At 46.2% G+C, this 27,255-nt stretch overlaps 1 protein-coding gene and 1 long non-coding RNA gene across 29 annotated transcripts in view; one reads left to right on the plus strand and one right to left on the minus strand.

The window, feature by feature from the left end:
• The window catches only part of LOC136110801 (uncharacterized), a 94,015-nt gene that overhangs the window by 25,966 nt on the left and 40,794 nt on the right, over positions 1-27,255 (minus strand). For 27 of the 28 annotated variants that reach the window (XR_011742176.1, XR_011742169.1, XR_011742177.1 and 24 more), the window contains 2 exons: positions 18,589-18,753; positions 13,786-14,002 (listed from right to left, as the gene is read on the minus strand). This is a non-coding gene — a long non-coding RNA (uncharacterized lncRNA). The remainder of the gene's footprint in view (positions 1-13,785; positions 14,003-18,588; positions 18,754-27,255) is intronic. The other variant, XR_011742173.1, reaches the window with a different exon arrangement.
• On the plus strand, positions 992-27,197 carry NGF (nerve growth factor). The gene is made up of 3 exons (XM_065854453.2): positions 992-1,583; positions 21,896-22,028; positions 25,113-27,197. Exon 3 carries the CDS (start codon positions 25,125-25,127, stop codon positions 25,836-25,838), a length of 714 nt encoding a protein of 237 aa, XP_065710525.1. The 5' UTR covers positions 992-1,583; positions 21,896-22,028; positions 25,113-25,124; the 3' UTR covers positions 25,839-27,197.

Here is a 27,255-nt window from a genome sequence, read left to right on the forward strand (position 1 = left end):
AGAATAGCCCGGCATTTCTGCAAGGAAATATGGAGCTAAGGGCAGATCCCGAGGTCACGTTTTACAGGCCAATCTTTCAGCAGCCCCGATGGAAATGAAGACATCAGACGTCGGCCTGGGGCTGCTTTCATGTGTGGAAAGCATTTTTCTTTTAGAAAAACAAAGCAATCTGCATAATCCCGGGAAGGTAATTTTAGCACTTGCATCAAGCGTTTTGTGCTGCAATTTCCTTCAGGATATTTCAGGCAATTTTAAACATGCGCCACCTCCAAGAATCAGTCTGGCGCTGGGGCCGCTGTTATCTTTGGCACCGGGGGGAAGGAAATTTAAGGTTTGCCTGCTAGTTTTAATAAAATGTGACAATACGCTTGCTTCGCCTTCAGAGAGCAGCGTATCCATGTGGCAAATAGGAAATGTTATTATCGCAAAGCCCCTTTGCCTTCTTGCTCCGTGCACCTTCCACACACGATCCCGTTCGTTCCCCGAGGGTTTCAGATGGGGCTCCAGACGCTCGCCCTCTTCTGGACGGAATCTACCAATGTTCATGATTTCCACACAGATCAATGTTCTGCTTTTCCATGGAGGACGGTTTAATTATTCTTTCCTTGCATCTGTGTAATCACAAAGGTTATACTATGCCAGAATGAGAGCTATCACATTCTGAGAGGCTGCTTTATAATTCTCTACATAGTTAGCCCACTGTTTATAGAGTATTTCGACAACTTGCTCTCTTTTTTTATCGTATGAAACTTTTCACTTTTGCATTTCTTTCCTATATTCATCAGTGCTTTAACACACACAGTTGTTTCCTTGTAAAGCACTTAATCCCCCTCCACAAACGTAATGAAAAACATTTCCATCTCTCTTTGTTGCTTAAAGTAAGCGCGTTAAACAGAATATTGTGGCTGGAAGGGTTCTTATATAATCTCTTCCTCTGCCCCAAGTCAGGGTCAAATATTTCTTTGCTACTCTAGAGCAGTGCTTGGCTGACCCCAGTTAAACACAGCTGATAATGGGGACTGCACCATTCCTGCAGGGAGCCCAGTCCGCTCCTTCCCCAGTTAACTATTAGCGTTCCTATCGATTCGTTTGTAGACTTACGAGTAAAGGGCTCTGGGGACGATTTGCAAAAGAACCCATTCAGCGGGGAGCCGGCAGCCTCCTTCCGCCAGCTCCCATCCCTAAGTTAAGCGCAAGGATTAAGATGCAAAGCAGGCTGAAGCCAAGAACGCCCCTTAAAGACGGTGTCGGCGCTTGACAGCGCAATCGGTTTGGTCTGTTGTTTTTTTTTTTCCTCCTTGGGGAATTACACCCGCGGAGCCGCACGGAGCAGCGCACGGCTTTGAAACTTTCCCTTGCACATCTGTGCGTGAGCGCCCGCGCTGGGCCCGCGGCCAAGGGCCGGATTCCTGCGGCTCCCACACGTGCGCCGCACTAGGACCCAGCGCGGGCTGTGAGTCAGTGAATGGGCTGGGGAGGCTGCGGGATGTGAATGGCTCTGCTGGCTGGGGAGAGCGGCCGCAAACCGGGGTGCTGAGCCCCGAAAACCAGCACGGACCCCCCCGGGGACCCCCCGCCACCAGGTGAGTGACCCCGCGGTCCGCGCGGAGCAACGCGGCGCCTGCAAGCAGTTGTAGAACTTCGGGATCTTCAAAATGAGCCGATGTGGGGTTTTCTTTTGCTGCACGGTGATTTTCGCTCTCCAGAGGGGGAAAGGATCGGATGGCTTTGAAATACTGAGTGCTCGCTGCTTAAAAATAGCCTTTGGGAGAACGGTGTGGTCTAGTGAAACTGAAATTGCAGCTGTTAGCGCAGGTTAAACCGCACGCACATCTGGAAGGTGTTCATAAAGCATTTGTGTTTAAGCTTAAAGCTTGAAAAACATCTTTCGTAAGAACAGCTTCACCTTTGAGAAACGTGCTGTTCGCCTCGTTCTTCTCATCCAGGTATATGAGAACTTGGTTTTGTTTGCATCGTACAGCAGTTACTCCAATATGAAAATTCTTTACTGTCTTTGTTCTGAATATTAAGGCTTAACACTTTCATTTGTCTTTTGCTGATGATATTTCTACTCTAGATAAGAACTCATTCCTTTCTTTGCTCATATAAATAAATAGGGATTCTGGCAAATGGAAGCATGAGTGGCTTGGGGCAGAAAGCTCTGGGCTCCAGGCAGAGCAGCTCACCGCTGTATCCTCGGGATGTTCCCTTGGAAAAGCCCCAAACCCACTGCCAGTGACAGCGTTTGGTGATTTCTGGGGGCTGATAAGGCTGTTGAAGCTGATACACCAGGCAGAGAGGAAAACGGGGACCCAGCCAGGGTGACAGAAGGGATTTCTGTGCCGAGAACAAAACGTGTTTGTGCTCCAGTTGCTTTCCTCACTTTAAATTCTCCTTATATGCTCAAGAAGTTTGAGAAAAGCAGCGAAAGTGAGCGTGCTTGTCAGGCTGGTTTTTCCAAGTTGTCACAACTTCCAGGCTGCACCGTAACTGTTAGTCAGATAATTTATGGGTGTTTTCATACATTAGAGTATCACAATGAAGTCCTTTGGGCACTTTTTTGCTAAGCCCAGATAAAACGTGACGATTATGTGCAAGGAGATGGGGAGGACCCCGATGTGCCTGTACGTTCGTACTCTGCACTTGTGAGCTGTTGTGGATGGTACAGAAAACAGGCTTTAAAAAATAACCCTGCCAAAAACCATTTCAGACACTCAGCTGAAATTCAGGTTACAAGATTTTCTGCACTTTCACAAAGAGGTTACGGTGATGGAATGAAGAACCGAATAAACTGCAGTGTTCGCATGAGTATGACAAGAAAGATTTGGCCTTTAAATATATTAATAATTACGTATATGAATACTTTTCTAACAAATCTCAGCATGGTCGGGAGAGCAACCGTCCTGATGGATCCATGCAGTGCAGTGCAGTGATTTCACACCTCGATCCGCTCCGAAGGGACCTGTCGGTCTCACTATTGGGCACTCAGGAAAGTTCCTGTGCCTTTTCTCATCCTCTGAGCTGATCTGTGCCCATTTGCTCAATCAAAAGCTGAAATTGCATTTTCAGATGCCTCCTTTTAAGTTCAGTGGAGAGTTCCAAGAGCACGAAGGGTTGTTCTAACCCATACGCTAACAGTTGTTACATGGAATAACCAGGCAGCCTATGTAATCACCATAAGATGCTGATTTAAAAAATCAGGTTAGAAAAATACCACAAATATGCATTCAGATTAGCATTTTCAAGTGTCAAATGTCTTTCTTTAATGGGATACCTAGCACAAGGGTCAGATAAAACACATTTAAAAACTAGATTATTTCAATCAATAGAATAAGTCCCATAAATTCCCCCATAGCTCCATGGCTTGGGCTGTTTAAAAATGTTCCTTTAAATGCAAATTCTGTGAAAAGGTTTTCTGTTTCTTTACAAAATGCTTACAGGACTAAAAGAATACTGAACACATAATAATTAGCATTAACTGAATTAAATAAAGGCACGTGGAAAAAATATTGCTGATTTCAAACAGTTAACACAATTCTGCCGTTTTTAAGTCTATATTTTAAGTACAAACTATGCCGATAAAAAAAATAAAGGGTTAATGAAATTAACGCTTTAATTCCAAAAGATTCAATGTCCTAACAGCAGAAGTCAATGCTGGATCGGTGGGTTTAGGAATATTTGTCAATCCTTCGCATCTCAGTCCAATAAAAGCAGTGGAACTCGGTGCTATAGCACTGGTGACCTCTGCTGGCAACCGCCCCGGTCACAGTGACCACAACGAAATCCTTCGCCCTTGCTCTTGTCAGATCATATTATCCATTTAATGTGAGTTATCTGCACTCTTTCTGCCTGGTTCCGCTCATACTGAAGCTATAGGACTTAGTGGAAGGAAAATCTCAGACTCTCAATGTAAAGCCATACCGCCCCTGCATCTTGTAGTTCTGATCTTCATTTACGTCTCAGAAAAAACTATAAGATAAACAAGAAAAGGTGCAGAGTGATGGAAAGCCTGGAACATTTTCCGTCTTTAGAGAAACGACAGAGATAATGATTTCTAAGTCTGGAAAAGAGACGGCTGAGGAGGGGTAGGATGGAGATATTTATAGTCATAATTATCCGTAAGAATTTAAAAGGAAATGGCTGTTGTCGTCTCCCGGTTCAAAAATCGAGGAGTGAGAAATGAAATTAGCAGGTGGCAAGTCCAAGGCAAAGAAAAGAAGGTGGTTGCTCTCAGTGGGATTCCTTTGCACAGGATATTGTGGTTTGCAGGGGCTCAGAAAGCAATCACGCGTTCCCAAAGCAAAATCTCTGCAGTTCGGGAGATGTGTGATTGCAAAGGAGCCGGAGCGGGACAGCACACGGGGAGATAACCCCACCACACCTCAGTTCATCAGCTGCTGCAGGAGAGCAAACCCCGGCCTGGAGAGCGGGCACCCCGGTCCAGGGCAGACACCCCAACCTCCTGTGCAGCTCCACAGTGTCAGATACCGGCCCTACCCCGGCCGGAAAGGTGACCGAGATTTGCTATGGGCTCGTAGGTCGGTGAGGGAAGAACGGTGATTCTGGCAAAGCAAAGAGGTAAAGATAGAACTACTTAGTTTTAGAATTACTTATTTTTAGAATTACTTATTTTTAGAATTACTTATTTTTAGAACCACTTATTTTTAGCTTTGTTTAAGAATTAGGTGTAGACACGTGAGCTCCCACTACAGCAAGACATTAACGCTGAGATTTACAGTATTCAGGCAAAGCGATGGCTAAAGAGATGATGGCTGAGATAGTGGAGAACAGCCTGTGAAAGCACATAACTGTTTGATCTTCTGAAATCCACTGAACTATCCCGCAAACGGGAAAATACAATTTTATCTCCTATCTTTACGGCCTGTTTGTTTTGGAGCTGACTCCTTGTTTGAAACTCGTTATTGAGCTCAAATCTTTGCTAACCGCTTTCACTAAAAATATATGTACATCTAAGTCAAAAGTAGCGTGGAAATATTGCACCGTTCATCCCCCTGAGAACAGACGTTTCCTTTGAGAACTGCAGCCCCTGCAAAGCGCAGCCGTCCAGGGGATGGCAAAGCAAACAGGGCGATGCCAAGAACCTCCTGCGTGTTCCGAGGCTGAAATGCAGAGACATGAGATGTCAGCTCAGCTTTGCTAACCTGTCCCAAGCGCAGCCGGCTTGCTGTCGATGCATTAAACGTGTTTTTCAGACTGTGGCAAGCACGAAGAAACACCAGTGTTACACTGAACCTCGTGCGCGCAAAAGTGGGACTTTGTGCCCACAAATTTTGCTCCTCTGAGATGATTAAGTGCTTGCAAATGAGTTACGATGCACTGGAACGTTAACACCTGGAGCTTGTAAACAATTATGGGGACGCAGGGAGGAAATGAAATGTAATGTAATGGCTCCACCAGTGCAGATCCAAGCGCTGGGTGTGCTGGCGGGGAGCTGGGGAGCCCAGCACACAGAGCTGGCTGTGCTGGCGGGCAGCTGGGGAGCCCAGCACACAGAGCTGGGTGTGCTGGCAGGGAGCTGGGGAGCCCAGCACACAGAGCTGGCTGTGCTGGCAGGGAGCTGGGGAGCCCAGCACACAGAGCTGGGTGTGCTGGCGGGGAGCTGGGGAGCCCAGCACACAGAGCTGGCTGTGCTGGCGGGGAGCTGGGGAGCCCAGCACACAGAGCTGGTTGTGGGAATTCAGTGGTCAGCACGTCCAGGTGAGGAAACGACTCCGCACACTCGCTGTGCTGTGCTCAGGAGAAGGACAGACAGACGCAGGACTCACTCACTCACTCACTCACTCACTCACTCACTCACTCACTCACCTTCAGGCACAGCGGCTGTGTCACTCGATTCACGCCAAAGACATTTAGATCACAGTTACTGTGTAAGAGAAGAATATGTGCGAGGTGCTGCTCGTTATTTGGTGCCATGAAGGTGAAAACCGCTTATTATGTGGAAATTGGGCCCTACACACATATCTACTTGACAACTTTCTATTTCCTAAGTATGGCTTTGCTAGTCTCAAAATCACTTTATCTGATTTTTTCCTATTCTTAATCATTTTGTATTTTTCCCTCTGCACCGCATGGGTTCAGAGGTGACGCAAATGTTTGTTGGGTCTGCTTCACTGAGCTGCTTTGATTGTCTTTATTTTGTTCTTTACACAATCCAGGTTCTTAAAAATAAAAGAAGAGCTCTTCAGAACTTTTTGTCATAGAAGCCAAGCACCTCATTGCTATATATGACTTTAACAGCTCTGGCTCACAGAATATGTGGGGTTTTTTCTATTTTGAAATATACCTTTTATGTTTTTAAAGCCTCCACGTGCTGGATGACTCAGGTATGAAAAAAGACCTGTGCTTGTTCACAAAGAGCTGTGCCCGGTGGCGACTGACACAGGCCGCGGTTTCCAAAATGCATCATTTCCTGCCCATTATTTCCCCGACGCTCCGTGTCCCGTCCGGATCAGAAGGTGTTTCAGGTGCGGGTGTTATCGCAGCCGTTCGAATCGCGCATTTGAACTACTGGTCGCTTGAAACATTTCAAGAGCGACTCGCAGTTCTGATGAACACGACTATAAATTCAGCGTTACTTAGGAGCTCTATGCATTTTTCATCTTATTTAGATGTCCGAAGCAAACTTTCTAAGTGCAAGGGATAGACTGCTCCTGCACCGTGTGCAGGCAGCTGCTGCTCCCCATTGCTGATTCCATCGCACAATTTGCTTCAGGGCCGTTGATGAGTTTGCTCAGTGATCAGGTGAAAATGTCACATTTGTACACTTTTCTGGTTGCTTCTGAGCTCCTAAGAAATCCTTAAGTATCAGGAAAAAGAAATGCATGGTTACACCTTTTTGCTACCACCTTCACACATCTAGAAAAGGACTAAGCTTTGTGTTGGACTTCCGACATGGAAAATACTTCCAAGTGACAGATATAAATACTTTTTTTGTTAAAAAAAAACCCCACAGCGTACAGAACACATTAAGCAAGTCGGTTAGACAGGGTTCCCTGAGGGGCAGATGGCCTTCGAATAGTGAGAAGAAGTGCAGAATGAAAGAATAAATCAAACTGGAAGGGATGTCAGGAGGTCACCCGCCCGGCTGCCTGCTCCAAGGACCTGGACAGCAAGCAGTAGCAGATTGGGATCAGGTGGGATCCGGTGGGAGCAGGTGGGAGCAGGTGAGATCCAGCAGGATCAGATGGGATCAGGTAGGATCAGGTGGATCAGGTGGGATCGGGTAGGATCAGGTGGGATCCGGTGGGATCAGGTGATATATGGGGTGTGTGTGTGTGTGTGTGTGTGTGTGTGTGTGTGTGTCGTGGGATCAGGTAGGATCAGGTGGATCAGGTAGGATCAGGTGGGATCCAGTAGGGTCAGATGGGATCAGGTGGGATCAGGTGAGATCAAGGGGGATGAGGTGGGATCAGGTGGGATCAGGTGAGATATGGGGGGATGAGGTGGGATCAGGTGGGATCCAGTAGGATCAGATTAGATCAGGTGGGATCAGGTGGGATCCAGTAGGATCAGATGGGATCAGGTGGGATCAGGTGAGATATGGGGGGATGAGGTGGGATCCGGTGGGATCAGGTGGGATCAGGTAGTCAATGACAAGCAGCGAACTCTCTGCAATATTCTTTCCTTGGCAAGAAGTGCTCAGTGCAGAATTCGGGGACGAGCAGAGTCCAGCCAAGGAACAGCATCTGAGGGACTTTCTGTCTCCGAGGGAAGACTCAGACTGGCTCCAGTGATGAAGACAATGTCCCTGTGACAATGTCCAGTCTTTATTGCTGTTTTGGCACATACAAGATTTTCCATATGAGAAGGCCCCAGTTCTTTCTCTCATTAGTGAGTGTGGGAGTTTAGGGGTTTCTTTTTCACTTTTCCAGCTGGCTGCAGTTCACACTCATCGGCTTTGGCATTTTCTCTTTTTATTATACGTTGTGTTTCACCAAGAATTCGGGTTAAGTGCTTCCATCACCTATAAAACGATATCCTCTCCCAGGCCAGATTCTTTCCTGACTGTTTGGCTGCTGTACTGGGGACTCGGCCCAACTCTTCATCTCACCCCATTACCACATTTTTTGACTTAAGCAAAACAGTAAAAATCCAAAGGGGCTTAAAATCCTGGGCAGATCGAGAAGGCTCAGACGCTTGGTGCCTCTTCCACTACAAAAGCCAAGAGAATCAAAGGGAACCACCTGACGAGCGGTTCAACAACAACAGGAGCAGTTGTTTGCACACCATGGAGTTAAGCTGCAGAACTCTTAGTCACAAGGTATTTCGCTGCTAAAAATGTAAATGGATTCAAGGAATAGCTAAACAGTTACATGGCAGGGAAATAGAGTGAGGATTTTAAACATACAAAACCCCTCTGGCACGGAAAGCTGCTCGTCCAAACACTGCAGGGGGAAAGGAGAGCAGCTGGAAAAGTACCACTAATGCTTATCTCCCTCTTAGTCACTTCCTTAGGGATCTTCTGTTTGCCCCTGTCAGAGACAGGATCAACAAGATCAGTTGGTTATTCTTCAATCAATTATGTAACATTAGTCCAAGGTTGTTTTATACTCACTTCTTCCCATAATAAAGACTCCAGTCCTGTAAATAAGACTGGTATTCTTCATTCATCTATGGGTGACATTCCTCTATATTCACAGAATCACAGAATGTGAGGGGTTGGAAGGGACCTGGAAAGCTCATCCAGTGCAATCCCCCCACGGAGCAGGAACACCCAGCTGAGGTTCCACAGGAAGGTGTCCAGGCGGGTTTGAATGTCTGCAGAGAAGGAGACTCCACAACCTCCCTGGGCAGCCTGGGCCAAACTCTGGCACTCTCATGGGGAACAAGTTTCTTCTCATATTTAAGTGGAATCTCTTGTGTTCCAGTTTGCACCCATTGCCCCTTGTCCTGTCACTGGTTGTCACCGAGAAGAGCCTGGCTCCATCCTCCTGACACTCACCCTTTAGATATCTGTAAACATCAATGAGGTCACCCCTCAGTCTCCTCTTCTCCAGCTCCAGAGCCCCAGCTCCCTCAGCCTTTCCTCACACGGGAGATGCTCCACTCCCTTCAGCATCTTGGTGGCTGCGCTGGACTCTCTGCAGCAGTTCCCTGTCCTTCTGGAACTGAGGGGCCACAACTGGACACAATATTCCAGGTGTGGTCTCCCCAGGGCAGAGCAGAGGGGCAGGAGAACCTCTCTGACCTACTGACCACCCCCTTCTAACCCACCCCAGGTACCATTGGCCTTCCTGGCCACAAGGGCCCAGTGCTGGCTCATGGTCACCCTGCTGTCCCCAGGACCCCCAGGTCCCTTTCCCCTATGCTGCTCCTACCACGTATTGCTGTTTCATAAAATGCGGTGTTTGCTTATGTTCAGTTTACCAAGCAATCCGTAATGCTCTATGAAAAGTTTTTTCCTCTTCTTTGTCTTACTTCTCATCTTTGCATTAATTGCAAATATTATTTGTCGCTGCAGGTCACAGATACACATGTTAAGTAGCTCGGGTTCTACGCTTCTCTGTTCCTCTGGTTCTTATGTTTTTAGTCCCTCCACCGTGTTAAAACAAGCAGTACAATAAGCAGCAGAAGTAATGAGTCAGAGTTTCTGGTGTCTATTAAATTGGCAAGAATTGTGAGGTCTGAATAACTTTCAGGACACATAAATACATGTCTGCTCTAACACACATTTTCTAATCGGATGGACCTCTAATGCCACAGCGTTTAGTTTGGCCAGGACCAGTACCTATCCCACATTTTCATCCAACTTGTAGAAACATATTATCTTCAGCATATTATATTTTTTGCTTTAAAACCTCTAACCTTCTGTTAGATGGGATCAACACTCAACAGTTTCCAGGGTCACCGGGTCAAGACAGTGTCACTTCACAAGTGTCATTTCTGCGTTTAAACAGACTAAACCTGGGTGATGCTCTTTGTTGAGCCGCATTTGAAGTCACTACACTGCACTTGTGTAGTAGCGTGTGTTTTATTTGCGGAGCTGTCAAGCCACAGAAACTGGGTGTGCTTTGATTCTCCTGCTCAAGAATCCTTTCCATCCCTCTCCTCGTTATTGGTGTTTCTTATCAATGCTATTTATACACAGCATCGATGTTTTTGTTCTGCCGAGATCCAAATCCTCGCTGCCCCGGTAACTCTTGCCAAACCCTCCCCTCGGTTTTCTCAGGCACAGGCTGTAAACACCAGAGTGCAAAGGTTCACCGCTCAGCCTCACATTCCAGGACACTTCACATGTGCCAAAAAGTGTGAGTCTGTGGCTCTGCCAAGCACGCAGAGCCGCGGCGTGAGAGGGACTCCAATGCACCCGCTCTCCTGAGACGCAAATTCCTGCCCTGGAAACTGCCCGAGTGAACCAAACCAGCGTTACAGACCAAAACCACTTCTTTTCTCTGTGTGTTTTGAGAGAGAAGCATGTGCCCTTTTCCTTCTCGTTTCTCCCACTCATTCTTTTCTATTTGAAAGCGAAGAAGTTAGAAAACTATTTAATGAACTGTAGCGTTTCTTACCTTTGTAAGAATTTTAGGTCACACACCTGCTAGGCACGCATTATTTAACACATAAATAAATAACACTATTTTTCTTGTGTTAGACAATCTATAATTGTAATGTATTCTAGTAAAATGGGCAAATACCAAAGAAAAATACCCAGTGCTGTGATTGTGACAACAATCTGTGGAGCTCCTCTCCAGCAGCATTTGGGATTTTCACACCGTAAATCACATCTGCCCACACAGCACAGTGCAACCAGATAGGAAAATTTGTCATCCAGGTGTGCGATTTGCAGCCAGATGTCTGTGTTTTAACTTTCATCTTTGTATGACGGGTAATTAAAGAGGACTGCTGTGTCATATTGTGTTGAGTCACAAAGTGGTTATGAATACATTAACTGTGACATCTTATGAAGGCATTCAGTGTGCTTGCAATTCCTGATATTACCAATGTGATGGAATAGCTCCACATGACAAATACCAAATATCATCAAAGCAAGCAGGCAGTAAAACCGTGCAGCCCTTTGGGTGCAGGAAGAAGAGATGAGTCATTTCCAGATGTGCTGATGATAAGGTTTTGTCATTGCCCCGCCTGGGGCACATCAGGAACCAGATGAGCATTTAAACAACCACTGCTACTTTCAGCTGGACAAACTCCTGCAAAAAATTTGACATCACCTATCTTCAGCTCATATTTGAAACAATTTTTACTAGATGTAAGAAATGAAACACATAGAAATATCATTTTGGGAGTTAATTCTCTAAAAATAACTGAGAAACCTACTGACAACTCTAAAACGCCCCATTTCCCTTCCAAGTGTGATTTTGCTGCTGGTAGTAATACCTGCAAGAGGCTGGGTAGGTTGGTATTGTTGATCTTTCTAAAAGCTTCTCAAAACTTGTTCTAATTCCTGAAGTTCTGCAAATGATCTCTCCCAGAAACAAGGCAGCCCCGGAGCATCGTTCGGAAAGGGAATGTGGGACAGGGCAGGTGTCACGTTCCAGTCTGTTCATCTGCACCTTAGAGTGTAACCCAATGTAAACCTATAAATGGAAATAAAGTTGTTCTGCTTGGAGGGAGCCCCAGTGAAATTCTTCATGTTGGTGCACAGAACTGGGGGTTGGCATTTCCCCCCGTGCAGGCTGATCCATAGCGAGTGCTGCTCATGCCAGCACCGAAGGGGAGCAGGATGACTCAGCTCATTAATCAGCTCTTTTTTCTTATTAAGAAGCAAGTATTTGGCTTCCCCAAGTGCCAAAGTGATTGTTGCCAAGCTCGTGTTGTAACTCAGATAGTTTGGGTCACCTCTGACTCACGCAGAGAAGTGATCTGTGATCTGTGACCTGCCTGTCCCACAGCTGGCAAGGGATGAACAGCAACGCTGCACCCGGGCTTTCTGTTCACCACAAAGTCTTGGTCATTTGGAGGAGAAATGTTCCCATTCCTGTTGCTTTCCCATCAAGATTTGTCCCTAATTTGGAACCAACAGCGAACTCAGGGTTTATGGTTCTGACAGCGGTACCAATTGCTATCTAGACAGAGCACTACTGAAACCACACTTCTTTAGCCAGAACACAGCACAGAATCTGCGGATGAACCACATCTCTAATTGCCAATCCAAAAATTTGCTGAATTTATAACAGAGGTCATGGAAGCCTGAACTTCATTTAAACTTCATTGCACTTTGTTATTTGCTTAAAGGATTCCCATGTACAAGGGGCTGAACAGCACGGGGAAGGACCAGATCTTCTCTATACAAACTTTTCTGTTCAACCGTCCTTTTGCACAGGATAACTGTGTGAGCAGGAGAACCCTTCAAAACACGGGCATTTATTTCAGGGACAGCTGCGGACTCCCATCAAGGGACCTTCACTCACCCCTCCTGTTACACTCACCGCTGCTGCAGTTTGTGTGAGGTAAAGATGCTGCGGAGCGCTCGGGCTCCAGAGGCTGCTGGTTCAAGATCCAGACAAACCCCTTCCCTCACCTCATTTTCATCTTAAATTTCATTTCACCTTAAATGTCTGGACGGGGAAGAAAAACCTCCTGTCTTAAAACATTCCCAGCAGCTGCCTCCCGTCAAACTCTGACATAACACAAAGACAGAAAACTCCTCCTCGCCCACTGCTCGCTGGGTCTGCGCCCAGCAGCCCACATCATACAGCTAAAATATGGACCCAGTTCAAACTCTTTCTGCTCTCTGGGAGCATCAGTCAGATTTTTTGTGCAGCAGCTGCCTGACACGCTCAGGATGCTGAGAGCTCTGCACACTGCACAAGTTTGGACCATATTTTTCTGGCCTGGTAGGTTTAGGGTCAGGGCCTCAACTAAAGCTGGGGAATGACCTATTGGAGAGCAGCGTAGGGGAAAGAGACCTGGGGGTCCTGGGGACAGCAGGGTGACCATGAGCCAGCACTGGGCCCTTGTGGCCAGAAAGGCCAATGGTACCTGGGGTGGGTTAGAAGGGGGTGGTCAGTAGGTCAGAGAAGTTCTCCTGCCCCTCTGCTCTGCCCTGGGGAGACCACACCTGGAATATTGTGTCCAGTTGTGGCCCCTCAGTTCCAGAAGGACAGGGAACTGCTGGAGAGAGTCCAGCGCAGCCACCAAGATGCTGAAGGGAGTGGAGCATCTCCTGTGTGAGGAAAGGCTGAGGGAGCTGGGGCTCTGGAGCTGGAGAAGAGGAGACTGAGGGGGGACCTCATTCATGTTTACAGATATCTAAAGGGTGAGTGTCAGGAGGATGGAGCCAGGCTCTTCTCGGTGACAACCAGTGACAGGACAAGGGGTAATGGGTTCAAACTGGAACACAGGAGGTTCCGCTTAAATTTGAGAAGAAACTTCTTCCTGGTGAGGGTGGCAGAGCCTGGCCCAGGCTGCCCAGGGAGGTTGTGGAGTCTCCTTCTCTGCAGACATTCAAACCCGCCTGGACACCTTCCTATGGAACCTCAGCTGGGTGTTCCTGCTCCATGGGGGGATTGCACTGGATGAGCTTTCCAGGTCCCTTCAACCCCTGACATTCTGTGATTCTGTGATTCTGTAAAGCTGAGATTCTCAGAGCATAGGAATGAAGTAACCTCTTAAATCAAATCACTGTACTTACTCAGTACAAGGAAATGCAGTTTGAATTAGTTTTTTATGAACATCTATTTTGTTGCTAATGTACAGAATCCATGACGCTCTGTTACTACCCCTCTTTATGGTTGCCAGCAGTTGCCTCACATTGCAACTGTGCGAGTCACCGTGCAACGGGTTAACACGGGAATGAGTAAATACCTTTCGCAGGAGATGAAAGCCAAGGTGCTCAAGACGAGGAAAGATCCCACGTTTACTGCAGCAAAGACTTGGCAGGGCAGCAACTCTGAGGGCCTCTTGTGAGTGTTTGCTGCTGTACCACTTCATCATTACAGCACTCACAGGCTGGACTCAGGGATGCGAATCCTGTTCTACTGCTGCTTTTGAATCCACCGTCCCAGAAAGGTGTGAGAAAGGGCTATGGGGAAGAGAGAAAGAACTGGTACTCATATGGATTACAAACACTGACAAAACGCATTGTTCTTCTGCCACTTGAGGCACACACACCCACAAATACAATGAACAAATAAGGACAATAAGGCAAATAACAGTGTGAAGAAGTAGGATGTTTCCCAGACATCTTGAACACTTATGTAGATCAGCTTTGCAATGGTTCGCTCTGCTGCCAATTAATCAAGATGTTCTTTTAGGCTGAAAACAGAGCAGAACAGAACACATACAGGAAAAAAAAATAGGTACGGAGAATCTTACATAATGTCAAGACATTTACACAGCAACCACACTTCAACCCGAGCACCGAGTGCAAACATGGGAAGCACGAAAGCACATGGGTAAGAGTTCCAGCAGCCTCAGTTTACAAACCAGCTCTGTCTCTTCCTAGAAATGATGCAGCAGAGTCGCTTCTGAATTGCTAGAACTCAAAGATTAAATCCTTTCTGCTCGTTTCCTTTTTCTGATCATGTCCAGAAAACGGCTCAAAGGTCTGAGGAACATTAGGAACCTCCTGTTTTTCTTGGTGAACTACCGTGGATGTCAGGAGACTCCTGTTTCTGCTGTAAGAACTGCTTGTGCTTCCAGAGAACGCTGCAGCAGTTACACAGATGATACCTGATCGCTCTTGTGGGGTTTCTGTGTTTTACTTGGTTTTATTTGGTGGTGTTCACAGATTTTTTTGTGGACAACTCTAGTACAGACGTCGTAGAGGCCCCTGTTAAGCACTGAAAGGCAGCGAAGTCAAACCACTAATGAGCCACAGCCCAATTACTTAGGTTTTCAAACATTCAATTCAACTCGGGGCATGTCGATTTAGAGAAAAATATTCACATTTTAAGTTAGTTTAAAGTTGTATTCCCACATCTTGTGTGGACTTCTAACAAAATGAGTTAAATGTAGTTACAGGAAGGCAGGCACAGAACGCACGTGTCTGCTGTGGGGTGAATAGCCCTTTGCGGCTGCAATAAGTCAAGGGCTAAAGCTCCCATTTGAGTTTCCTTGTCACGATTTCCATATTGTCATGTAAAGGAAATAATTAGAGAGGGAATTCAGTCACTAAGAAGGTAATTTCATTCCATAGGTTCAGAAATAGGAAAGAATACCCTAGAAGGTTGAGGGCTGGGTTTTTTTGGTTGGTTTGTTTAAGAAGGGGCAGGGGAGACGCGGAGCACAGCTACTGCTTGGCCAGAGTCCCGTGTTATTCCTCACTTGCTACACAAGCAACTGCTACTGATAGAGCAGGAGCTGGTGCCGAGGCCCATTTGATGAAGTGCTTGTAAAACGACTTGACGTTTTTGGATGGAAAACGCTAATACGCAAAGTACCATTCTGTTGCAGTATTGACTGTTTCTCCACTATCTCAGACATCTCTGAATGAACACAAGAGCATCTCCATTTTGTAAGCTGGGAGTTTTAGTTTGCAATCCTTTGTCTATATCCTTAAGGTTTCTTTAAACGCGAAAGAATCCAACACGTCCCTTTGAAGAGCTACGAATTTGTTTAGCAAGCGCAGCCAGATCCGCAGCTTCAGTAAAAGACATTTCAAGGTTCTTTAAACTCTGGCCTCCTTTGCTGCATCCTTCTGTATTTTGACTTGCAAGTACAGACACATCTCCACTTCCCTTTTGTATTTGCAGAATTCCTGCCCCACTGAAATATCGTTGAGGCTTTTAAAATAGCTATAAAAGCACTGGAAGAACTGCAGAAGATAAAATTCCTTTAGATGTAAAGAATTAATAGAACAGAAAAGCCTGAAACGCACAGGTATCAAGTATTAAAAAGTCCTGAGGACCTTGGCCGTAGTTTCTCTTTGAACTTAGATAAGGTTCTTTTCCAAATTCAAGACCTAGACAAACATTAAAGATATGGAATCTATATTTTGAAATCTGACCATGACATACTGGCTCATTTTTACCTTCTACTTCATTTTTGGAATCACCACATTTTAGGTATCACATTTAGGTATCTCATTTGTCTCAAATATCTTTCTACAGCGATGGAAAAGTGCAAAAGGATAACGAAAATGAAAATTATGAACTCGAACAGAAATTAAACGCCAGCACTGCTGTTGGGATTCAGCTGGTTCTTATTAATCAGGGTTTGGACACGGATCAGGATTTCTATTCCCTTGTGAATAGCTGGAATCAGATCACCAGTTGGAAAAGTTTACTGGCCCTTAAAGATATTGTATTTTTCTGCCTTAACTACTTTTGGCTGTAAGACGGAATAGTAACATCGTAATCCGACTGCCCTCATACTTTCTTTTTCCAGATGAATTCCAGTTTGACTTTGGTAGTTTCCTGACGCCTGACATTACTGTTCTTTCATTTCTGGTCGTTTCGTACGGGGAAGCTCAGGAGCAAATAGCGCAGAACCAGCTCAGGATCCACTTGGGAAAGGTGTAGAGGGGGCCGGGCCCCGTACCCACCTTCCTGCGTCCTGGGGGGGATGGAGACATCGGCTTCCATAGACCCCAAGGGCATCCAGCTCCATCTGGGTGGGTTTATCCCATTTATGCTGCAGTAGTTTTCACGTCAGTGGGTGCCTGAGATCTTTAGTCACCCCTTTGTGCCAAGGAATTAGGCTTTATGAAACCCTGCTGTCCTGTCAAATATATACATACAGCTTGAGGTCTGGATTGGAAGTTCCAAAGCAATCATCACATGTCAATCATTCATTTCAGGAATTGCTGTATAGCTGATACTATAGGGAAGATATACAACCGTAGTATGCTCAGATAACTTATTCCTAGCCAGCATTTTTATTTCTAGCTCACTTAATTTTACCAGCTTTATGCCCTTGGGGCCATTGACTTCAGAAGAATCAGATTCACATGTTACACAGAATCCCAGAATGTCAGGGGTTGGAAGGGACCTGGAAAGCTCATCCAGTGCAATCCCCCCATGGAGCAGGAACACCCAGCTGAGGTTCCACAGGAAGGTGTCCAGGCGGGTTTGAATGTCTGCAGAGAAGGAGACTCCACAGCCTTCCTGGGCAGCCTGGGCCAGGCTCTGCCACCCTCACTGTTTCTCTGTAAACATGAATGAGGTCACCCCTCAGTCTCCTCTTCTCCAGCTCCAGAGCCCCAGCTCCCTCAGCCTTTCCTCACACAGGAGATGCTCCACTCCCTTCAGCATCTTGGTGGCTGCGCTGGACTCTCTGCAGCAGTTCCCTGTCCTTCTGGAGCTGAGGGGCCACAACTGGACACAATATTCCAGGTGTGGTCTCCCCAGGGCAGAGCAGAGGGGCAGGAGAACCTCTCTGACCTACTGACCACCCCCTTCTAACCCACCCCAGGTACCATTGGCCTTCCTGGCCACAAGGGCCCAGTGCTGGCTCATGGTCACCCTGCTGTCCCCAGGACCCCCAGAACACTGTTCTAACAGCCAATCTGTCCCAGTAAGAGCTGCATCCCAAGTTTTTACTGCTATGGCCACTGTGATCTGAAGATCATGTATTGTTTTCCAAAGAAAACCATATTTTAGATGACTGTTGATGACTCTAAACTCCCATGAGTGTATTCTGCATGCGAGAGTATCATGATGCCAAACATTACATTCGTAGAAATAGAAGTCTTGATTATGTTTTACAAATCAGTAGTTATAAAGTTATAAAGTGAGCGTTTTGGAGTCGAGCTCTATCTGTCCCATGTCACCAGCCTCTGTAGGTGCCAGAATCCACCACCCATTGCTGAGAGGGCTCCCTCCCACCAGGCAGAATCACTTATGAAGGTGACAGGCAATAAAGCTGTTTTCTTCTTTTTAGGTTTCTCTGCAGAGGCACTAGCAACTGAAATACTTCTGTACTGCTTCGGGAGGATGGAAGTGATAATATTAGGCTCCTGTAGAGAAGTAATTCCCATTACTTGTGCCCAAAAAAGCATAAAATAAACTCTAAGAAGAAGTGGTTTTGAAAGCCTTATTGGTTTCTGATTTGGTGAATCCTCCCCCTGCAGGTCAGGACTCACAGTGATGTTTTCTCTTAAGTACCTAAAGTGGACAGATGCATCAAGCACTCTTGTCACTGCCCTTGCCCAGACTAAACCGGAGTCAGAAATGCATAGGACGCTGCTGATGCTCACAGTGACATGATGCTCATGGTGCCACGATGCTCGTGGTTACATGATGCTCATGGCGACACGATGCTTGCGGTGACACAATGCTCACGGTGACACGATGCTCGCTCATTGCTGTGAGGCAGCATTCTTTTCAGTCTGCTGCTCTCCCTAGAAATACTCAAAGGAATATTTCACTTCTGGAGGCATTTGGAACAAAAGGAAGTGTGTGAGACACAGGTAGCTTCCAACTGACTCTCCAGCGCACATCAAGCTCTTATTTACAGGATGAGTCACCGCACACATAACAGAGGAATGAAATCTTGAGTCCATTAGAAATTCCCGTTTTCTTGCTCATCAGTGAAGCTGAAGGCAGAGCTGACGTGCCGAGCCTGACGCTGCTCTTACTCATCATGGCTTCAGGATTCCCTTCCAGGCCTCTCAGGCCACGGACTTTTTTTCCCTGAATTGCTACTGCTGGATTTTAATTCACATACCTGTTCAAACGTTTTGGTGAGGACGATGTGCCAGCTGACACCTTCTCTTTAGCAGTAACTCCAGAAGCAGCTGCCCCCCTCATTTCTCTCTTACTCCCAGAAGCAGCGCGATAAAACTCAGACACTCACTGGTGCTCATTGGGGTGACGTTCGTGATCCAGTTTGCTGCGGAGACAGCCAAGAATATCGTGCATCATTGCAAATAATACCAGAAAACAATACTGGCTGCAAACCAGTAGCCACAGCACAGCACACGTGCTCCATATGGTGTCACTGAAAAATGGCACACGCTTCACTGCTGGGTCCAACCCTGTATAATAAGATATCAGCAGCTTCTTCTGCCGTTATTGAATCAAGCAACAACTTCTCATCTCTGAAATGGAGGGGTCTAATCAAATACTTCAGGGACTCTAGTGGCTCATTTAATAATCTGAAAACTATTATATCCTGCTACTATGATGTTAATTTTCTTCTGTTGCCTGTAATCTGAATTACAAGATTGATAAATCAGGTGTGTGTTCTCACAAGCCTAATCCCTTGTATTTCCACACCTGAGAGCAACCAGGTTACTTGCACTAGGGAGCTCACTTCTGAAATATGTGTCGTTTCAGAAATTCAAGATATAATCAGTGTTTCTGTAATCACAAAAGGATTCAAATATCCTGTTTATTTCTTGCACATCCCTAAAATACACCAACAACTTCAAGAATGACAGAAAACAGCGCTCCAAATTGTATCGTGCTTTAGATCGCTGTATTTTGTGCCTGTGTTTATTGCCTGTGTTTATTTTTAGTTAGAAAATAATTTACTTGCTGTACGAGCCAAACTGAGCATTAATTTCTCTCTTCTCTTACTAGCGTAGGAGCTACTTTAATGGAATTTGGTGAATGTGCAATTAGGAGGCTGAACTGTCCTCTCTATTAAAATAAGGCACTAAAAATATTCTGTGCTACAGACAAACCCATTTCTGAGAACTGTTTCTAGCTGAAACAAGGCAATACAGTCAGGCTACGATTTCTGCTGGAAACTGAATTACTAGAATTCATGTATCTTAACTGCACTATGTTGGCAGTAAAGAAGAAAGCAGCTATTTCTCTTCGTTCTATAGGTATGAAACCCCACCCCGTTCTTAATGTCAAGCATGATTCTTAGCAGAGTGATCGGAAAGCCCTGGGATGATGGATACTGGATGTTCTCCTAAGCCCCAGAGCAAGTTTCCGTACTGGAAAGCTGTCTGTTGTTCATGATATCACGGTCGAATGTAGCCAGAAATAAGAAACATTAGAAGCCCATGAACTTTCTGAAATGTAATTGTTTTTCAAGTAAACTTCAAGCCGCAGGTTTTCATCCATCTCCCCCAGCCTTTCCTACCGAGTCAATGAAAGAGCAAAATCAACCCACTTCAAACACACATGTAAAAATACTCCTGAAATGTAGCAAAACACAGTGTTGATGTTTTGCCAGTTACCATCAAGGATATATAATATTACTGTGTGAAAACAGCTGATTTTAGAGGAGCACATAGCTGGAAGGGACCCTCCTGGGTCGGTTAAGTCCAGTCACTTCAGTTTAAAATATCCCCTCCAGAAAAGCTATTTAAAGCATGAGGATTGTGACAGATGTGCAAAAGAAGTATTTGTGACTTGTTCTGACAGAGCTGAATACCTGAGGGAGGGTTTTCTGTTGGTTAAACATCATCACCACTGCTCTCTGGAGTTGTGCTGAACCCAGTTTTCAAAATCACAGCGGCCAAAAGCCAACGGCAGCTTTCACAGGGAAGCGGCCAATCTGTAAAATGCTCTTGGAACTCCGAAACCCTCACATACATCTTTACTTGCTTTATAACCCTGTTGCGATCTGTCCAAGTGCTGTGGTCTGGAGTCGATCTGCATTGGAACAGGTACCAGTCTGGGGGCTTTACATGGAGCAGAGATCTATACAGGGATTTGATAACAATTTTAGCACTGCTATTCTGATTGGGAGCAATTCATTTAGAAAATGTACTAAATTTTCAGTTCTAAATAAGTTTCCAGGTAACGTACCCTTTTTGTCCATTCTTCCTCAGATTCTATGGGATGAAAAATGGGAATTCCCTATCTATACTTGTTTTGCTTGGCACTTGTTTCGTGCACAGGTGCCTGCAAGCAAAGAGGGTTTCTTACCCACCAGGTTTGTAATGGTGCATGTACGTAATTCTGAAGAAATACTGACTTTAGCAGGATATTTTATTAACCTTTGGGAACGGTAGGTAGAGATGAATGGTGTATAGATGCTGTCTTCAGCATCATCCGAATAACACTGCATCATTTACTGGATTCTGCCACAACCAGAATCCGGGAAGAAGACAGTAAAAGAACTTAAATAAACACCCTGCTGAAAATAAACTCCTTTGTGGTTAAAAACCAGCCAGTTGGAACTGAAACAGTGTTTTCTTAGGGTGGCAGAACAGTCGGAAAAGTTGTTGGATTATTTTTGGCAGTGGCCAGCATATTATAGCTCTATCATTACTGTTACCGAACTGTTAAGAGTCCACTGAAAGGGTTGTTACTTTACTAGCACATTCTTGCAAAAATACAGCATGCTCAATCTGGGAGCATGAAGCTTCAGATTTTAGAACTTTGACCTTCCTGACACGTTCATGTCCCTGTAATTAGCTTAATTCCTAAATACTTCGACCACACAGGTACAGGAGAACACGACAGCAGCAAATCCAAAGAGTGGCCAAATGGCACAAGTGCTGCCCGACGCGCACAACGAGCACACACAGAGTGACCCCGGGCACCTGCTGCAAACAGCCTTGCGAGGTTCCGCTTGGGTTTTTAGAAGTTAAGCAGTTTGTATGCGGATCTCGGTAGGAGCTGAGCCCAGTGGCTGCAGTCCTGGCAGCAGCTCTGCTGTGGATGGACATCGTGCGGGTGTCGAATCCAGTCCATTCCTTGGCATTAGCAGCATGTTCTGCTCAGCAAATGAGTCTCCACACTGAATCCAGCAGGATCTTTTGCAGTAGAGGAGCAATTATACAACCCTTAGTTACCTTATACAACCCTTAGTTACCTTATACAACCCTTAGTTACCTTATTAAATGGAACACATAAGCTATCTAAATATTTAAGATGAATAAAATACCATTTCTACCGCTTCCAACGGCAGTCCTGAATTTACAATATTTGACATCACTGAGGTGTCAAGGCACAGGTCAGAGAGCCAAGTAAGTGGATTTGTCCCGTATTGCTGCTACTGAGTGGCGAACAGTGCTGAACTCACTGATTTGCCGGCTATTTACTGAAACAACCCCTTGTCATTGCAGCGGAAGGCGGCTCAAGCAGGTCCCGGCTCAGCTGGCGCAGAACGGCCCAATGGCCCCGGGCGGCCCCGCGCGGCTCCGCGGTTGGAGGGAATAGAGACCAACGGGCTGCAGTTCTGTGTGCGGATCATCGCAGGTAAGCACCCCCATCACCGACACAATATACCATTGAAACACTTTGAAATGATGCTCGACCAGCATACAAGTGGGGAGGAGAGTTGTCAACTTAAAAATCACTGGTTTGTCTTCTAAAGAATGAAGACAAGGGCGGCCTGTGTTTACTGCTTCGCTGGTCCCTGCTAGCTGGCTACGGCCTGGCTAAGATGGGAGTTTTCACTTGTTCTGTCTTCTTTTATTCTGTCTCCAAACATCCTGTGTTTTGTGGGGAATGTTTACTTATAGCGAGAGGTGGTTCACTTAGAACTCACAGTTCTCATTCGACGTCCTCTGGTTTAGCATAGCTTCTGTATTTTTGGCATGGCAATGCCCCTGATAACCCTTGTGGCCAGCGTTACGAACATACCCATGTGCTCCCGGCGCTGGAACTGCCAGCCCTGCATCGCCCCGCAGTTCAGGTGGGGGCACTTGGCTGCTCTGTGAACACTTCTAGGAAGCACCAGGAAAGGGTCTAAAGGAACTAAATATGTCACAAAGTTTAGAAATACCCAAAAATAGCCTGTAAAATATCCCTACGTGTCAACAAAGAAGTCTACAATCCTCACAGTGTAAGGCATACCTGTTATTTCAATGTTCACATTTGTTGCTTGCGCTGCCATCGAGTCCAGTCCGCTTCTTTAAACTGTCAAATTCTGCTCTGCACTGATTTAATAATTGATTTAAAGATTCAGTCTGAATATTCGGGAAAACTACCAGGTGTCTCAAATCCATTTGGTTTGTGTTTGGGCCATACTCCCCACAATCTTACCACAAGGAGAGGAAACACAAGGCGAGTTTAAATAGAAAGAAAAGGCGAGCAGGTGAGATCGTTCTGATTTTGTCGTAATGGCCTTAAAGCAACAGCCTTAGCATACGCAGCACCAGCAACGGGAGATAAATGCAGCTGCATTTTAGAGCAGAGAATCTTGTACAGCACAAACCCAGAAACAGTTCTTAGCGAACACTGAAACATCTCCTTCCTATAGAAAGCAGTAATTAGAAAAGGGGTTTATGTATAAACACAATAGGTTGAGGCTGCTATTGGCATGTCTAAATTGCGCCTGGATTTTGTTCAGCAAACCTTTCCCATTAACATTTCTGTCGGGAAAGCTAACCCTTTGGAGATGTAATGAACCATCTGATTTTAATTTGGTTGCAGAACAAGGGGTTACACTCTGAATCGCGCAAGCCAAGCTATTGAGCTACACCCAGCTCTGTTTCCTTATACAGACGATGACGACTGCTGAAGCACGAGCGGCGTGCGGGAAAGCAGCAACCCTCAGCCTTCTTTTAAGCAAATTAAAGCAGCTTTGGAGCAGCAGGGATTTTCTCTGTGAGGGAGATTTGACTCTCCTCATCATGGTTTTGTCCCCAGTTTTTCCAGGCCAACTATGGCACACAGAACCGCTCGTGTGGCTTTTGGCCTTTCTCTTCTTTCCCTCCGTGCTGCAGGGACTGCAGCATCTTCAGCCTCTTCAGCCACCACCTTCACTTGGCATCTCCCGCTGATTTCTTAAATGCTTGTCCAGCCCTGCACAAACACCGCTGTTTATTTCATTCCAACCTTTGTCTGAGATAACCCTTTCCACCCAAGATCCTATGGGACATCTTAGGGCTTTGCATTTTCTACAAGATTCTGCTCTAACAAAGCTAAACTCCTGGTTTGGTGCTTTAGCACTGCTGGGGATTCTAGTCTGAGAAAGCTGAATAGAGGGAAAGGGGAACTTCAACAGTAATTGACCCACACCCAGAAAAAACATTCGGAGAGATGCTGGGAAATCACAGTGGAGCTGCAGAGCCCGATTCCTCCTTTCCAAGGGCTGTTTGTCCAGCCCTGCCCGCTGGCCGGACACAGCCACGTCGGGGCCAGCTGAGACATGTCAGGCAAACAAGGCAGAGAGACGGGAGGAGCCTCACTTACTGATTTATTTTTTTTTGTCTGTTTATACCCCGTCTCTGTTCATCAAGAGGAAATACAATGTCTGCCCTTCACTGCAATTTCAGATCGTTTTGGAACGGCTCTCATTCCCTGTTGGTGATTTGTTAACCCAGCATGTGGCTAAATCAGTCAACATACGGTAGTTACTTAACAAGGTATTACTGCTGCTGGTCTTCTAGCATAAAATCGCTCTTAGAAAGATCTAGACACTTGTGTTACACTTTCTCCATGCCCAAACAGATGTGCAGGCTCTCCTGCTAGAAGGATGCTGGCACTGGACCTGCTGTGCAGTGACATTTGAGGACCTTCCTGCTTACAGCACCCTGAGAAAACGACAGTGTTTCCCCAGACGTAATTCCCAGTACTGTGGGCACAATTATTTTAGCGATGAGATATAACCCAGAGCAGCCCCTCACCCACAGGGCTCCTGAATAATACCCATATTTGTCCTAATAGGTAGCTTGAACACGGAAAAATCCCGTCTGCCTTGTGATGCCTGAACTCTTCTTGGGGGGAGCGTGGGCTTCATCTGCCCCAAATGGGCACTGCGGTGTCTGGAAAGGGCAGAAGGGGCAGACGGAGGCTGCGGTGGGGCCCGTTTGTGGCTGTTGAGCATGTGGTAAGGGCTGCCCCGTCACCAGGACCCGCTCGCGGTCCCCACCCCAGCCCAAGGACACCTCTGCAGACACATTAACCGAACCAAAAGCTGTTTCAGCCAAGGGCGCACTGTGGCCCTCACTGCTCTGCAGGAGATTTGCAGCCAGGAGACCGGCCCTGGCCAAAAAGGTTGCTGCAAAAATCACTAGAGATTTCACTCTTGGGAACATGCTGTCTCCATATGGTCTCCACATTAATAACACCAAACAAGTGCTTCATAAACAGTGTTCTAACAACAAATACCAGAGGAATTAATAATAATCTAGCTATTATTTTCTAGTGTTCTCGCGCTATTAGGAACATTTATGCTGTCTGGATGAGCTCTTCCAGCAGAACAACATCTGGCACCCATATGAATACCTGATGAAATCTGTATGATCCCGAGTATCGTATAAATTTATTGTCAGCAACGGCATCCGTTTGTGCCAGCATGGCTTCCAGTAACACGACGTTTTTCTTTTGTTCTAGGTGCATAGCGTAATGTCCATGCTGTACTACACTCTGACTGTAGCTTTTTTGATCGGCACACAGGCAGCTCCAAAGTCAGAGGACGATGCTCCACTGGAGTATCCCGCAGAACCCTCCCCGCTCAGTCCCCACGGCGGCGACGGACACCACGCTCCCCAGGCGGCTCCGCAGACGTCCCGCGGCCCCCCCACGTGGACGATAGGTAGAACAGAAGCTCTCAATATCACCGTGGACCCCAAATTTTTCAAGAGGCGGCGTTTCCGCTCCCCTCGGGTGCTGTTCAGCACGCAGCCTCCCCCGGTGTCGGGACACAACGCGGGGTTTCTCAGCGGCGCGGGTTCCCTCAACAGGACTGCCAGGACCAAGAGGACCGCGCACCCCGTGTTGCACCGGGGTGAGTTCTCGGTGTGCGACAGCGTCAGCATGTGGGTCGGGGACAAAACCACAGCCACCGACATCAAAGGCAAAGAGGTGACGGTGTTGGGAGAGGTCAACATCAACAACAACGTTTTCAAGCAGTACTTTTTCGAGACCAAGTGCAGGGAGCCGAAGCCGGTGTCCAGCGGGTGCCGGGGGATCGACGCGAAGCACTGGAACTCGTACTGCACCACCACGCACACCTTCGTCAAGGCGCTGACCATGGAGGGCAAGCAGGCGGCCTGGAGGTTCATCCGAATCGACACGGCCTGCGTGTGCGTGCTCAGCAGGAAATCGGGGAGACCCTGAGACGGCCCGAGACCCCGCGGCAATGACCCCCCTACCTCAGTCTGTAAATTATTTTAAGTTATAAAGGACTGCATGGTATATTTATAGTTTACACAGTACAGAAAGAACCTCATTATTTATTAAACTCTTTTGGAAACCTTTTGTGTTTTGCAATTTATTTCCTGGCAGGACCCTTTAAAAGATGTTCGACTGCAGTGTTCACAGGGCCACCGAACAATCTCTGCTTGATATCCTACAAAAATAAAACGTTTTCCACACGTATTCCTCTCTTCCACAACAAAAGAGTTTTCCTCACAAAACCTGTCGGTTTACTCTTAAAATCTTGTAGGTTTATTTTAGATCAAAATGCTTCTTTCAGCTACTGAGAGACTGAAAGAGGCCTTTCAAAACTTGCTTCCAGTTTTACTAATCATGCTCAAAGATATTAATCTTATATCGTTAATCACCTTAGTGAACTCCTGGTAGAAATACTAGTTCTTCATGTTGTTAGATAAATTTCTAACTAAGGCCTTTAGTGTATTTTCAAAATGGCTAAATTATTTTCAGTGTGAAAATGATCCATCCTGAATTATTCTGGAACAGTTGTCTGCACAAGAGTAGAAACACGATGTATGTATAACTGCATTAAAATTGTATTTTACAGCTCATTACTTACGAGCTATATTAGAGTGATGGGGCTGCAAGTGTCGATATACATATATAAATTACAAAAGTTAATGTGGCTTATAATTAAAATCTGAACATTCTCTCAGGCTGGCATTGTGGCGATGGGCACCTCACGTAGGAGCGAGCCTTCTGATAGACGGAAAAACAGCAAAACAAACAGAACCCAGACCACAAAGCAATAGTGAGGCTGTGTTTTAGCAAGGAGCCCAAAAATAATTGGCTCATAATTTCCGTGCTCTGGAGAACGTTGGTCTGTGGAAGTTTGCGGCAGGGCCTGAGGCCTAGGCCGGGTGTTCCAGGCATCGCCCACTGAACAAAGTTGCCGTTTCTCTCATTGTTTCCTTTGGAAGAGCAGCTGTTATCCATTGCAGAAACTATTTCAAAACAAATAGCGCTCAGGTTTTTCAGCTTGGTTTCTCCCACATCCTAGAGGGCACGCTCACACCCCTGCCTTCCCTCATGCGCTGCTCCTTAATGAAAAAAGCAGGCTTGACACTTGCTTCCTCCACATAAACAGCAAAGAAGGGCAGCCGATCTCGAGAGAAAATGGTAAAACAGTGTCAGTGGAAATAGCCCGGCCTAGGCAAGATGTGCTTTCTGTGGGGGAAGCGGAAGGCACGGAGACCATTGCTGATAATCCCTGGAATGCCACTTTCCAGCCCCCTCTAGTAGGTGGTGATGGTGTGGGACAGCAACATGCCACTGAGAATGTTGTGCTCTCTGCAGAACAACATATTTGCAGTATTTGCAT

This window comes from Patagioenas fasciata, chromosome 21 (assembly GCF_037038585.1).
Source record: "Patagioenas fasciata isolate bPatFas1 chromosome 21, bPatFas1.hap1, whole genome shotgun sequence".
Lineage (NCBI taxonomy): Eukaryota > Metazoa > Chordata > Aves > Columbiformes > Columbidae > Patagioenas > Patagioenas fasciata.

Excerpts from the sequence above, each read along its gene's own strand:
- NGF (XM_065854453.2), top strand. The coding sequence starts at position 25,125 with ATGTCCATGCTGTACTACACTCTGACTGTAGCTTTTTTGATCGGCACA.